Source organism: Heliconius melpomene, chromosome 11, assembly GCF_056956725.1.
Source record: "Heliconius melpomene rosina isolate 202511_hmr_F chromosome 11, ASM5695672v1, whole genome shotgun sequence".
In the NCBI taxonomy this organism is placed as follows: Eukaryota; Metazoa; Arthropoda; class Insecta; order Lepidoptera; family Nymphalidae; genus Heliconius; species Heliconius melpomene.
Window position 1 is genome coordinate 6004471 of NC_140399.1, and position 16827 is coordinate 6021297.

At 30.4% G+C, this 16827-nt stretch overlaps 1 protein-coding gene across 1 annotated transcript in view; it reads left to right on the forward strand.

Annotated features, from left to right (window-relative positions):
- The window catches only part of LOC146534596 (uncharacterized), a 44055-nt gene extending 31765 nt beyond the window's left edge, over nucleotides 1–12290 (forward strand). Inside the window, exon 2 of the mRNA XM_085192902.1 lies at nucleotides 8688–12290. Coding sequence (XP_085049028.1) covers nucleotides 9107–10843 — 1737 coding nt within the window. The 5' untranslated portion in view covers nucleotides 8688–9106 and the 3' untranslated portion in view covers nucleotides 10844–12290. The remainder of the gene's footprint in view (nucleotides 1–8687) is intronic.
- Nucleotides 12291–16827: the final 4537 nt, after the last annotated feature.

Sequence of the window (16827 nt, forward strand, 5' to 3'; positions counted from 1 at the left end):
GTTGTATTAATTGCAATTTGACTATATAACCGAGGTTGAATTTAGAGTTGCAGGCAAAATAACAATTGACATTTTATTATTATAATAAAAATGGACTCTTAAAAAGGTATTATAGGAATAAAATATTATTTATTTTATAGATTATTCCTGCTGCTAATGATGTAAAGTTACTTTTATCATTGATATAAGAAATAACTGTTATATAGACACGTTTTATAATCAAAGAACAAACAAACAGACATTTATACATTATTTAATAACAAGTGAAAATTGTTTTATATTGTTTATGTAAATATATTTTCATTATTTTTCTCATAAGGACATGTGTACATTAATAACCATTAGAAGTGGATAATTACTATTTTTTTAATTTTACAAAATTTTATAGTGAAATGCTAAATTAATGTGTTCATACATATCCAGTAACTTACATAAATAGTAATAATTACTTACATAAATTCCTGCAACTTAACTTTTATAAGTCATACTAATATATTTTTTAAATTAGATATTGTTACTAAATGAATTTAAAATCTTGCATACTTAAAACAAATTCTAGTCGTGTACGAAATTCTTTCACTTCGACCTCTTTGCTTATTGTGATGTGAGTTTTTATCTTCACAATTATGTAAATTTATTAATATGCTTCTTAAAATATAAATTCTAGTGAGAAATTATAACGAAAAACTATTATATTTAGAATGTTATTTTTATAGAAACTACAATGAAACAAAGTATGAGGAATTTAAAGAAATAAGAAATATAAAAGATATACTAAGATTTATATAAAATATATGAATAAGTGTTAATATTCTGAAACAAGTATATACATATATAATAGAAATATGAAAAAAATATTGAGAACCATAAAATACAAATAAGTCATACATTGGCTTAAAAGGCGGAATAAATAATCGCTAGCTTACAAACACTTAATTAACAATATATGACACCTTGAGAATTTTCCAATCTATATATTTAATGCAATTCCAGTACTTTTTAATTACATTTAATATTGAATCTGAAAAACCTCCCATACCTGTAAGAAGATAAAGAAAGCTCCACAATACAATATCTCATATGAAGGCCATCATTTTTAAGATAAAAAAATACATCACAATCGTCGTTTAATTGAAAATGACCTTAATACTTATTTCTGGAAAAACATTTTTTTAAGTTTCCGCATTTTTAATCATTTATTAATAGTAAATGTATATTTTTCGTCTTTCAATATGAATAGATAGAATCTTTATGTAGATTCCCTGAGTCATCGATTGCATATAGCAGAGAAAAATTGTCAATATCTCCGTTTTTAATTAAAAAAAATATAATTAAATCCTCGAAAGACAATATATAATGCCATAGATAACAGCATCATATTTTCGTAATAGCTTATGTCGTATTTCTCATATAAATGAAAATAGTTATGGAGACTCTATTGTATTTCTATAGCTTAATAAAAAAACTTCGAGGCAATATATTTGTATGACGATAACGTCATTATATAGTGACTACAGTGACTCATATGCATGTGCGTGCGCATATAAAATAAATGCTATGTAATAATTTAATATATTACCTACCTATTAAGTACTTATTTTCTACATAATTACACCTCTAAAATTATATTATAAACATATTTAAGACTATTTCTTATCTTAAAACATTTAAGAAACAACCGATTGTGGTTGAAAAATATATTTAATTTTCTTTTTTCACTATTCTTTTATTCCTCTAAATAAAAGTGATATATATGTACATTGTATATATATATCTTCTTGTACTGAACTGTGTTAATAGTTTGTTGGGACATTAAAAGCCGCGCATCGGTAATGGCCAGCGGTCGAGTCGTCGATCTCAAGGTTCCTAGTGAAAGGATGCATACATCTGGATCATCCCAGCATCCTAAAATATGGAAACTATTTTATAAGCTAATATGGTGTATGTACGTAATAGAATTTATTTATTGATATATTTGAATTTATTATTTAGATATACAGAACATTCGTTGTTAAGTCGTATTACCCGGGTTTCTCACATTATCATTTTTTTATTAGCTTCACGCTGTATCCCGCACACAGCAGGGTAGGCTCTGGCTAACATGGTGTTAAAACACTCCGTACCCCACTTTCCGAAATTTGGAATAATTGCGTGATCTCGACACCAGAGCGATGAAATGAAAATATAAATTTAAATAAATATTCCTCGAGTGGGAATCGAATCCACAACCAATCGCATACAGTCACCACTGGCCTCGGCACAATCAATTTGGGCAATAAAACCTATATTAGTTGTTGGGGTTTGTATAAAGACATTTAAACATCGACACCATCACGGAATATGCAAATACTAGTAGACCGCCGTATTACAAAATATCACCGGCCGATACTCGAGATAATATATATAAATAAGTACACTATTAATGGTGAAATACATAATACTGTAAGATCACGACTTGCAAATTATTAAGAGAAGCTATTTACCGTACACAAGTATTTTAATAGATACATTTATTAGTAATAAACAACGTTTAGCCTTTTTTAGTATTATTAATTAATACATACATAGATGTTTTTAAGGTTTACTCAGATAATATTAGAGAAATCTTAAATTTTAGTCAATAATAAAAATTTTGATTTAGGTAATGGAGTATCCATTTTAATTATATATAACGTAAAAAACAATTTATAGGTGAATTTATAGTAACCAGAAGCGATTTGTAAACTAAATATATCTACAGTTTTAACATTTAACACAAGGCTTTAGGAGATATTTGCAAATGATAAATGATAATGCTTAGCAACAAACTAATTTAAATTTTCATAATTTTATGCCATCAAAATGCTAAAAGAGATCTCTTAAATCCTGAGGCCAGTTGTGGCGCCAATGGGGTACGAAGGTACTGTAAAGGCGACACATTATGGGTGTGATTTTTCACTCGAGGAAATTAAGATATTATATGAAATAATATCTTAATTTTTTCGCTCTGGTGTCGCGACAAAGCGCGGCGTTGAATTCCGACATTCATCACGAAATGCCTTCAGGATTCGGTGGAAAGTGAGGAAAGGAGTGGTTTAACTCTTAAAACCAGACTCCATCTGGATGTTACATGCGGAATATATAAAGAGATGTCTTAAAACTTACTAAAAAAAAGACATGAATAAAAGTAATGTCTTAAAAATACAGTTAATTAAAAGAGATGTCTTAAAACTTACTTTCATGTCTTTATTCTTATTACTGCCGTCATTATTATGCACTTCCATCTAATAAAGCTTTACCTGTCAGCGGCATGATTACAATTCGCTTCCGAATTTACAAACGTCATTAAAAGTCATCACAGTACCAACTAACTAGCAATTAGAAAAAGTTTTTTAACATCGATAATAAATGGATGTGCATTGTGCATGTCATAGCAAAGTATTCTCTATTTATTTGTGTTGAGTCATGAGTTGTTTAAGCTTAAATATTTTTTCGCATCGACTCTTTGAAGAACCGCTTTGTATATTTGATTGTAATTGACTGGTTAAGTAAATTTCAATGGAGCTTTCTTCAATGTGTCGAATTGAATTAAAATTATTGTTATTGGTATATCAAAAATATTTTTTCGATCCTTTCATTTTTACTGTATAAAGATATTAAATATTACGGTTCATGATTTACATTAACATTTTTTAAAGACGGTAAAGAAATATCATATTATTTCTTTGTGTAAATATTGGTACTTTCATCTTCACTCCTTAAGTTACTATGTGATATAAGAATATGTCGTTGTGGTTACTTAACAGGATTTTAATGAGAATAATGTCCTTCGTGTAACAGACGACGTTTTACAGGTTTTTTTTTTTGCAAAATTATTTTTTATTAACATTGATATTGAGGTAAAATATATAAAATAAAATTTATGTATATCATCATAATTATGTATATGTCCACTGAACGGTTTCAAAAGTAAGAATTTTAAAGTCGTTTAGTGAATTTTGTGAAAAATAAACTTTAAAATTGGCCGTCGATATCCAATAAAACGTCGATGTCGTACATAAAGGAGTGCTCGTATACGGAATAACAGTGATTAAATACTAAGAGTGAAGGTACGAGTAGTTCGCACGAAACAAGAGCAAACCGGATCCAGATCGGGGGAGCTGTAACTGGAGCAGGCGCCCGGCTCGAATATCGCCCCTTTTGACGATAATAAGATTTTCTTTCCAACGCTGCAATACCTCAGTTTCTCTTTTTTGTGTGTGCACCTGTGAAGTAGGACAATATTTCATGATTTCGACATTGCTCGATTAATATTATATTTATCGGCAAATCATATCGCTATTGGAAATATTTTCAAATTTTCTCGATAATTACATATTTATATTATTATTTACTTACGCATAAATATTTTATACATTCAGTAAATGAATATTACAATTTTCTGTAATATATTACATGTCAAATATTCCATACAATTGTCTGTCCATAGTTAGATATTCATTTATGTAGATAAATACGCAGGATAGAGTATAGTCATGAGCTAGCAGACAAGCCGCTAGCCGCGTGGGAAAATAAAGCGGCGATACTGTTAAATGCACTCGACGATATTTTACGTCAGGATTCGACGCACTCCAGTTAGCGAACGATCGCGTAAGTAATCTACGCTATTAGATGTAAAGCGTATTTGGAAATATATCTAGATCACATTTTTGAGAAAATGTGCTTTTTTTATTGTATTTAAATACTTAAATAGCAGTGGGACTTTATATTTCTATGTAATATTGACATTACTCATACAAAAGTGTTCAATTACTTTACCCTTTGCGGAAATACATTTTTACAATATTTTTTAGTATATAGTATGTAGTAGTAGTTCTTACTATATCTATATTTCATTATTAATCGTATATTGTATTGAACCTTACATTATATTGAAAGGTTAACAATGAAGCCAAGTACGTGCAAAATTTTCACCGCTATTGAACTTTAAAACTTAACAATTGATACAAAATATCAAGTAACGCGTGCACGTGAAGAGATCAAAGTTGAGAACACGGATGGTCATCTCGTCTAAAAGTCAAAAGTTATCAGCTAGATATAGCTGTGGTTGTTGCTATATTTAACACCTAAACAATATTAAAATATATTATACACATATAAAATGTCGTTGTTATCTATATATATAAAATCGAAAGGTCACTCACTCATCACGAAATCTCAGAAACCACAAGTGCTAGGAATCTCAAATTTTGCATAGGAGTTACTTATAGGACGTAGGTGCTCGCTAAGACGGGAATTTGCAGTATTCGACGTCTAAGGGGTTGTTTTTGGGGTTGAAAGTTTGTATGAAACTTCGTTACTACAAATTTTGCATGGACGTCACTTATAGGACGTAGATACTCATAGAGACAGAAATTAATAATAACGTAGTTCACGCAGTCGAAGCCGCGGGCGGGCCACTAGTATATTATATTAGTAATTCGTTTATAATGAAAGTAAACAAGTAAGCTTCTTTAACATAAATCACAATGACAATTGAAAATTTAATATAATTGCTGCTCTGCGCTCACACGCTTAATAGTGCACCTGTGCATACATTTTGATGGTCTTTAATCGAAAGCTTACAGCTTCTCAAGTCATGGCTATATAAGAACGCCAATTAAAACCGTAACATTGTCGTAGAACGTATATCAGTTCTAGAAATCTCTACCGGCTCCATCGATCGTGTCCACACAGACAACGCTATCAACATCATCGAAATCGTACCAGCAAATGTTAGTTATTTTTACAATAAATAAATACAATACATTTCGTAGACTTTTGTACTTCATTCGATTATAGTATAAGATAAATCGGTGTTTTGTAGTTTCGATTGAGGCCACTACGTTTCATATTAATTAAGATAACGAGATACTCTGCGTTAGTAAATTACCAATAGTTAGTTGAGTATTTTGTTTATAGTGTGATTGCAAGATACGAACTTATTACAAGGCACCCAGTTATAGGCTTATAGGTACATTTGAATACGTGTGCCGGCTAGATGGAGTTATGTTTCTCGTTTGCGGGTTGGATTACATTTAAGAGCGGGACAGCGTGACGTTACTATAAGTAGAATACTTTAAGCAGAATTTAATTTTGTATTTAATAAAATAAATTGATTTAATAAAGTTTGTTATATTAGTTTTCGTATATATTATAATTTACATATATTTATTTTCTTATACTATAATTTCGTATTATTATATAAATTTCGTGAGCTTCAGCTTTTATATTAAAATGTTTTAATATGAAAACATTTTAATCGAAACATATAATCGATATTTTATATCGATATTTTTATATGAATTGTAACAATAAAACGATTGTATCGTGGTCCGATTGGCTGGTAGAGGCGCGCGCTGGTGCAACACTCGTTAACCTACATGCACTACGATACATAATTTAACATCCCTTACAGACAAAAAACTGCATTCTGATGTAAATGGACGTTTAGAAAATGTTACTTTGCAGCTGAGGCCAGTCCTGCAGCGGTACAAGAGTGTGACTATAAAGGCGACAGCATGTGGGTTCGATTCCCACTCAACGAAATTTTAATATTAAATATTTGTTAAGTTCCCCCACTCAACATGCAATGCCCCCAAAATTTGACGGGAAATGTGTTTAAACTAGGTTCCCTCTGTCTACCAATCTACATGCGGCATACAGACTTTTACTAAATTTCGACTTACATTTAATTTTAATTTATTAAATTTGTATTAAAAAATGATACAGTGTTGCTTTTGAACACTAAAATTTCTTCAGTTTAATTCTCAACATTCTAATATTAATTAAGTACCTACATAATTTTTAATGTTTCATTACTAAAGTACTGATTGAATCCAAGATTTTACGAGCTTCGACCAGATTTTACATGCAAGAATAAATAATTTCATTTACGATTTATATAATTTATCTCAGTGTGTTGCAAGCTTAGTAAAGCAACAAAAATATATTAAACTATTAGAGGTAAATTGAAGTTGCGACAACGGGTTATAATTAACCGTGGATAGTAATTTCATCTTGTAAAGATCAAAAGGTCAAATGATAAATAATAACATGTTCTTACATGCATTCAACAACACAGTACTATAGACTAATATGACAATTTGATTAAAAATTATCGACTTCGACTTCGATTATCGACGCTTTTCAATACAAACGTTTGAAGTATTGTATCTACGTAAGTACTTCTTCTGTTCTTAACGACATATTGTTATTGAAATTATTAATTTATATCAATTAGTTTGACAAAATTGGTATAAAATATTTACAGAACAGAAGAGAACAGAAATATTTACAGACGAAAATTTTTTATAAAAGGTTTTATTGAATTGTATATAGATATTTTTAAAATGAAAAAGTTAGAACACGAAAGTTATTCCGATTAGTAAATAAATAATTAAATCAGCTTCTCGTTGTAATCCCGCATACAGCAGGGTAGGCAGATGGAACCTAGTGTTAAGACACTCCGTTCTCCACTTTCTGTCGAATTCTGGAGGCATTGCGTGTTGAGTGGCAGAGCTGAACGCCGCACTTTGCCTCAACACCAAAGCGAAGAAATGGAAATATAAACGTAAATAAATATTTCACTTCCTCGAGTGGGGATCGAACCCGCAAGCGTCGCGTTACATTCACACCCTTGTGCCGCTGCGCCACGACGGCCTTATATTTTTTATTTTTTATGGCATAATAAATAATATACTTTAAATTATTTTATGAGACTTAAAATAAGAAAGGTCTGTCAAATGACACGATGAATTGGAGCAAGCCCGCGAACCGAATCACGTCGTATAATATTACGTATGTCAGTTGATACAGTTATAATGTGGAATCTATATCTGAACTAAATCAAAAAAATACAAAATTGAATAATTAATTACATTAAATAACGTAATTTCTGATATTCTTGTTTTATAATAAACCGAGCTGCCTTGGCAGGTATTATTGTCCTTTCGGAAAAGCGCTATTCTTATTTTAAACACCGAGCTGGTATCTTAGAAGTCAACACAAGATATTCGTGACCCTCAATTTTAATATATCAACATATATTAAAATGAAGTACGAGTAAATCTTCAGGCTTAATAACGTTTGCTAATCTGATATTTCCTGATTTATTATAGCTTAGCAGATGCACCGACTAAAGCGCCATCTACCGGGTTCTATTCTGTTTCCAAATCCTCTAAAGTCCTGTATTCGGATGATAGATACACCTACAGCAGAATTATATTTATGACTAACCACCTGTTCACGACTTGGCCCGTTTGAACTACATAATTATTAATTTACATTATTTTATTAATTTAAATAATTGAATTATTTAGTTTTAACAAAACAGTTACAGTTACATTGTATGCACAGATAAATATATAAATTTATATCCATTTAAGAATAATGCTTAGTAAATCATACACTTTTCATTTGCTTAATTAATAATAACAATTCGACAAGAGCTGCGGGGCAGGCGTTACGTGACGCCTGGTAGGCACGCCGCGTGACTCGCTCGCCCTGGTTTCGTGCAGGATCTAAGCATATAAACCAAATATCTTATTAATTAAATATTTCACGACGACTTTGTTTTAATTTTAAAATGTTCTATAGAACTTAATGTTATTTAAATTTTTTTGTGGTCTGTATAAGTAAAATAATATCTATTTTTTCTTTCTTTTCAGATATTGGCCAAGTCTCCGTTGGACTCTCAGTAACATCAGAAAAATGGAATGTGTTCTAAAGTGTGCTGTGATTGTGATGCAGTGACTCCTTCATAAGTTGTTACGGCTTGGGGTGAATAATGGGAAAAAGGAACGTTCGGATCAAGTTTGCACATTCCATTGGTCCGCCTATCAAATTAAGTGTACTGAACACTTCAGAATAGCACCATCGCCCACGCCTCACGCACTATCAGTTACCGAAGCTCTTGCGGCTGCCAATAAAGTACAAGTCATATCGGGTTAAATATAACTCACTTATTTAAATATAGATTTATTTTAGTACAAAAAAAAATTAAAATTATATAGCACAATATTATTTAATGTATAATTTGTTTAAGCTCTTAAGGGGCCTTCTTTCTTTGTGAAACAATTTAGTAGTCATGACGGCCACTGCCCCGGAATTATCAAAATCGGATTTTTTTGATTTTGTTACTTCAAATGAAATAACGGACGCTCAATATAAACAACAAATGCGATCTGTCAATGTATTCATGGAATCACCTGATTCACGCTCCAACCCGCTGTTGTCAGAAGAACCCAAGGAACAGAATAATAACAGCTTACTCAGTGTTACCGGGGTGCAGTCGACTACCACTAACAGTATGACAACGGCAACTAGTTCTAATCCATTACAAAGTTTTGATTCTATTTGGAATGTGGACAGAGACAGAGATCGCCTAGAGACGGCTATGCTAGAAGATCTCAATAAATATTACTGGAACCAAGACAATGAAATAAATGGAACGCATCCGTGTAGCGATACTGCCATTTCAAATAAATTAATTAGCAACAACACCGATGGGCAAATATATACGTTAACTGTTCTCAACCAAGATATTAACGAGACAAATACGAACCGCCCCTACAATTGGGGTAAAGAGGAAGATGTTTCCATGTCAAGTCCCACAGATATGGAACAAAATTCTTCTTTAGATTTAGAAACAATATTAAATATGAATGGATTTCCTAACGATTTCAATCAAGATGCACTTAATACAAATATACTCGCAAAAGATACATTTAACTATGAAGAAGGGGATTCAGAAAATCCAGCAACAGAATTAAGTACTAGTAGTTTAGTAAAAATTGAACCATTTAATTATGATGACAATGACTTTCAAAATAATGACAAGAAAGATGACTCATCACATAGCACTATAATTGGAACACCAACAATGTTAGAAGTCGAATATAATAACAATAATAATGACTGGAAATTGACTGACCAAAATACAGAATCAAATGAGTCTCTATTACGGAGCGCCCTACAAGGAAAAGCTTTTATTAGATATAGTACAATACAACAGAAAAATTCTGCCACAAAACTCAGTTCGGAACAAGATTTAAAGACTGTTATTATTAACAATAATAACAAAGCAGACGTACCGTCCATGTACCAAGATAGTAAAGATACCGACACGGAATTATTAATGGCGATAGGGCCAGCAAACGGCAACGTTATTTCTATCTTATTAGAAGAGCCCACTGCTACTGGTGTAGCTAATGGAGAAAACCCAACCTCAACACAAAGTGTTGATGACATTATCCTTTCTCAGCTTGACACAACCTATCCAGACGATTATGAAAAGTTAAAGCGAATTGCAACGGAATTAGGGGAATCAGTACAACCTTTCTGCACGGTCGAACCTATAGATCCAACACGTAACGTCTATAACATCCATCATGTAAATGGTGAATTAGTTACAATGATACCTGCTGGTGAAGTACAATTACCACACAATATACACGTTGTAACAGCATCTCCTACTGTTTCAAGCACTAAACCAGGCAAAAGATATAAAAGACCGCCAAATAAGAATTCACCACCCTCAATTCAAGCGCAGACGGGAACCGCTGTTCAGGCTGCAACATCTACGTCAAATGGAGTCAGAAAAGAAAGATCTCTTCATTACTGCTCTATCTGTTCGAAAGGTTTTAAGGACAAGTACTCTGTCAACGTGCATGTGAGAACGCATACAGGAGAGAAACCCTTCACTTGTTCTCTATGTGGAAAAAGCTTTCGACAGAAGGCACACCTTGCGAAACACTATCAAACGCATATAGCACAAAAAAGTGCAGCAGCTAACGGGGCCGCAAAACCGACTAAGCAGCGGTAACCGCTTAAACGCAATATTTTCATATACTTTTAAAGGCTGAAATATCAGATGAATTTGGTAAGGTGCTAAATAAACTAATAGTTTAAACAGTTAAGGCAAGAATGTAACAAAAAGATTCCCGACCGTTGTAAAGCTTGTTAATTTGTATGTAATTCCATCCGTTACCGACTACTTTTAGCTTTAGTTAGTTCTACAGGTACAATTAAGTGTTTTTAATTACGAGATTTAAACTATACATTCAATTTATATAAGTCATAATATATGAATATTTTATAAATCATAAGATTATAGGAAATTCTTATACAGTACTTCTATCCATGTTTTGCTCCATTTTATAATTTATACGCAAATAATATCAATTATAATATTTTGTTAATGTAGTAGACATTTCTAAGATACAATAAAAAGTAATAAGATAAAAAACCAACAACGATGAGCAAATTTAGGATTACCAATAGACTATCCGCACTGTAATTTCTCCGACAGAGCGCCCGGGCAAACTTTCTAAAAAATAATAAAAAAAACAGAGTAAAAGAAACAACTATCAGTACCAACTATCTTTCACCGCTCAACTATCGTACATACTGTCTTGCTTTTGCTTGCCCAGTATTTTCCTTATGTCGAGACGTGAATAACTCTCATTATAAGATTTTTTTTTGGTTTATAATAATATTTCATTAGTACTATTATTATTATTAGTAGTAAAAAATATTATTATTTTTTACTTTCTCTATTTTTACTAAAAGTAAAAGCAGCATTGTGTTGTACAATATAATATAAAAGTAAAAATTAAAAGCTTAAGCTTAGAAAACAGGGTAACGTTTATATAGAATTAAAAACAACCATATCTGGTAAGGTCTTATTACACCTAAATTGCTATAAATTTCAAATACCAATATTTCAATAGCTATCTCTTAAATTGTGCTCCCTTTCCCATCTAACAAATTGGCCTTTCTTTATTCCTTTCGTGCAGTGCCGCACCCTGTTATTTATGAAAGTATCTAATACGAGCATTTTTAACTTATCTTTTTATTTGTAACTGCTATAACGTTTTATAAAACATATCAAAGCTTAATTACAAACAATTACAAAAATTTAAACTTATATATATTTTAAAAAATATATATTAATTTAAATATTACAAAGCTTTTATAAGACGCGGAAAAAATATTACAAATTGGATCTGAATGACCTCTTTAACAGGAAACGTGGGTCTTTTATAATAGGTATCGAGTCGTGACACTACTGTAATTGTATTGGTAAAGCGTCAGGCTTAGTCTCATTTTACTTTGCCTATATCGATTGAAACAAAAATTAAATTATACAGTCGCCTTATATTTTGGATTATACACTTATTAAGTGTAAATACTCTACGTTTTTACTTTTAAAACTAGGTCACTGGTTCAGCTTAAATTGTAGTTAATATATACAAAAGCATATTTTATTAATATATTATTTATGTATACATACATATTAAAAAATAATAATTTATAATTTTCTTTTATTATTTAAAATGACATTCGTTTTTATACTCAAACTTATGTGGCGACGCGGAAGTAAATTGCACGTCCGGGTGGTCAAACATTGTGGCTTTTTTTTTTTAATCTTTTTATTTTTTTGTTGATACAATTTCAGTATTACGCTATGGATGCAAAGTGTGGTGATTTTTAATCTGTCATAATACGCTAATACTCATTTTGATGTTTTTTTAGCATCATTCGCATTTTATATAGTACTCGGTAATTTCCAATAATTTAAGATTTTATCTGAATCTTTATTTATATCTCTTGCCAATATAAATAAAACTTGTAAGTTAAGGTAAACACGTCACTGCCGATGATTGTTTCTATGTAACTGAAAGACTATTTTATCACAAACTGAATATTCCTTAGGTACTTGACTCTAGAAATGTGTTTATTTTACTGAATGTAATACAATTAATTTTAATAACAATTTTACAATTTTGAAATATTTATATAAATTCAGTTATTTTTATTTTAAAATATATATTTATTATTTATGAAATTTATATGTAATCTGTGCTAGAAAATGTTGCATGATATGAGTATAATGTTATTTGTAAAATTCAAATATTGACGTAATACGTCACTTTTACATATAATTCGTTTTTAAAACCTTTTGAAAAATGTAATATAAAATAAATACAACTATAGTAATTAAATTACTAGCTTAGAATAGTAAAGCTAAACCATGAATTTCAAATAACCATTACAACTCATGCAGCATTTATTTTTTTAATTATTTTTTTTTATTTGCAATATTTCTCAGGGTATCTGGCCGATTGAATTAATTTATAATTTTACATATAATATACCATATTTTTTTCCTTTTCTTTTTAATATTTTACAAAGCTAGTTATAAGAAGCTTAGAAAATTCCTTTAACAATACTCATTAATTGTAAATACATTTGTGTAACCAATTTGAAGAGAGAAACTAATATGTGACGTTAAAATTATTCTCTTGTATCTCATTAGATGATATTTGAAATGTTAGCGAATTTATAGATATTATTTTATAAGCATTAAGATATTTTTGAGAGATTTACCAATTAGTTATAAGAAACTATGGCTACCTTACAATATGCTATCGCATAAATGGTTGTTAATATATTCGTGTAATATATTAATTTATGTTGGTTTTATAGAACTTTTTCGAAAAGATCTTCTAATTTGATCAATTATTATTGCATTTGTTCCTGAGTTGATTATTATATTTTATTCATAATTTCTTGTTTGTAAGATTTCTATTAATTATATTATTGATTGACGTAAGAGTAATTTAATTTTAATATACCAATTTGGCTTCGAGGACGTCATGGAAGAAAAGAATCGAGTGATTGTTAGGAAGTGACTAACAACTTGTAAATATATTGTTATTTATTTGGAATTTTTATTGTTGCTCAATCAATGTGTGGATTTCTAAATTGTATTAATGTCCACTTCATCGTTAAACCGAGTTCGTCCTGTACAATACTTTATTATTTATTTATAGAATTATGGTTAAGACGAAAAGAGAATACAAAAGTTAATTTTATTTCAATTAACCCGAGCTGTGATTTTTACTAATGTATATCTATTGATACAGTACCCTCTGTAAGGAACGCAGTCGTAGAGAAATGTGACAATGTGCCTTTAGAGCAGTATCACCGTGTCGATGGATGCGAAATTAAATAAATCTATAAGAAATATCTAAAGCACAAACGTTTCTTTGCCATAATTGACACAAGTGGTACAGCTCACAAGTTAATGATGGCCGAACAACAAGATTTCTATCACATAATATATCTGGAACCCTTTTACAATGTTATATTTTTGATACAGCATTTATGAAAATTTACTTCTGCAACTTTTAAAAAAAAATTAAATAATATTATTGTAAAAGCTTCTCACATTATAGGACTCTAGTTGCCTTCCTATTTATCAATTATATCTGGTCATCCATATCAGTATCAATATAAGGTCTATACGTAATGTAAAGAAATTCGTAGCTACCATAATTTTTACACGTTTACAGTTTTGTAATAAATTTCATATATTTTTTACTTTCCTACTTAAGTTTGCTAATAAAATGTTTTGATAATATGAATGTCTTTTATTCCCTAACTCAAATTTTCATGACAATTTACAAATTTTCATAAACAACTAAATTTAAAATGCCAAATGATAATAATCTTTCTCATTGAATATCAAAATGACGGATTCAGTTGTGATCTGCTTTATTTACCAATTGCTGGCAATGATGGTTAAGTATAAGAATAATTTGCCTACTATTTAAAGATTTTTATTTAAATTTCATCTTAGTGTATAATTTTGTTGATAATTCTAATAATAATTTTATTAATAACTCTAATTCTAATTAAACATTATGTGTTGAGTTCTGGGATTTGTATTATCAACCACATCTTACATATATAGCTGTGCAGTCGTTTACAGACGTTTAATCCTCATGTAATATATTAAATATTTCATTTTCTCAAGTGGGAACAAAACCTACAACCTGTCGCTTACAGTCACACGATTGCGCTCAAGCGCCACGAGTGCCTTCAAATTTGTACACTACTAAATAATGACCTTTTGAAGCATTTCGTGGATATAATCCACCATTCTTACTGCAATAGTTTAAATAATTCGCTTAATCCCATTGTGATAAAAGTAAGACAAGTGAACAAAAGGTACATATAGATACAGACAGATATAGATAGCTGGTCCGCGGCTTCGAGCGGGCATTGTTCCAAGTGTTCCGGCCTCGGCGTCCACGCGTCGTAATTAGTTCCATTGTAGCCAGAACGATCCTATCGACGACGCTTCCGATGGACTTACCTATGTAACTCCAAGTAACAACTGCTTTTCACTTATTGTTTCACACACGAAGCATCGTCTCTACTGAGTTTCATATTCCATTCGTATATAAATTAATACTAAAACTTCAAGCAAGTATTTAAATCTAATAAAATGTAAATTAACTTTCATTCCAATTGTGTGGATAGACTAAAAATTTCACAACCGGTTTTTTCTTTTTTTTTTTTGTTTAATTAAAATTAAAATAATCTTCTTCTGAGGATCATTGTTAATTTGACATAATGATTATTTATTCTAATGATTAACTAATCTGAAATTACACTAAAAAAGACACTTTATGAGGTTTTGTCCTAATACAAATTACGCAATGCATACATGCATATAATTTGAGGCCAGTGGTGGCGCAGGAGCAAAGGCGTGTGACTGTAAAGACTACAGGTTGTGTGTAGGTTCGATTCCTACTCAAGAAAACAAAATATTGAATATTTTCATTTCTTCGTTCTGGTGTCAACATTAGTTTGCAAATTTAATTGGACATGCGTTGATTCCATTTAGCTTTAATCACATCCTACTCTTCCATGTTAACAGTTAATATGCAGGCTTAATCAGCTGTCTTGGGTGTCGTCCAACGAACATCTCATAATTGGACGAGCTTCTTAATATCTTGTATACTTAAGGAGATGTTAACTAACGGAGTACAACACTATCTAATTCCTTACTTATTATAACCATGTCTTAATGAATATATAAAATTAATTAGTTTTATTATAATTAACTTGCTTACACAACTTAATATTTTTGAATATGTAATTATAAAAAACTTAATTTTCTATATATACATAATATATTGGAGAAAATTTCAATTCAATTTGAAAAATAAATATCCAGTTATGATCCAAGTCTAATGTGATAAAATTAAATGAGAAACCGAGTGTCGTAATACTGTATTTCTTTTGTTTACCTTGCTATGCAAGAAAACAACGTAAAAATAAAATTTTCAATCCATTAATAAATAATTAAATTATTACCCGACTTCTGTAAAAGGAGGAAGTTATTAATTCGACTCTATATTTTTGTTATGTTTGTTACCTCAGAACTTTTGGCTGAGTTACCTGATTTTGATTATTCTTTTTTTATTTGAAAGCTGGTGTTCCCGTGTGGTCCCATTTTGATTTGGTCTATTTCTGACTTATACGACTTATTTGATTTTCTGTTGAGTAACATTATCCATGAGAAAATCACATAAGTCTTAAATTTGCATTAAGTATATGACAAATGCAGGAATAACTCAATATCACGCCAACTAATTTTGGTGATTTTTTTTATTGAAATGGACACACTTCAAGGGTAATTTGATAAGAATTTGGTTAGGTTCTGATTATACTCGTAAGATCTGGTTAAAGTCGGTTTTTTTGTTAAAAAATATTTTTGCTATCTATTTTTTGTTAAAGCGCGGCGATGAGCTCTGCCACTTAACACGCAATGCCTCCAGAATTCAGCCCAAAGAACAGAGAACGGAGAACGGAGAAACGGAGAACAAAAAACGGAGTGTCTTAACACTAGGTTCTAGTGTGACTTCACACTAGGTGAAGTTGATTTATTTATTTTTTGTTATAGACATATTTGTCTTTATGTTTATAAAAATAATGTAACAACGATAACTG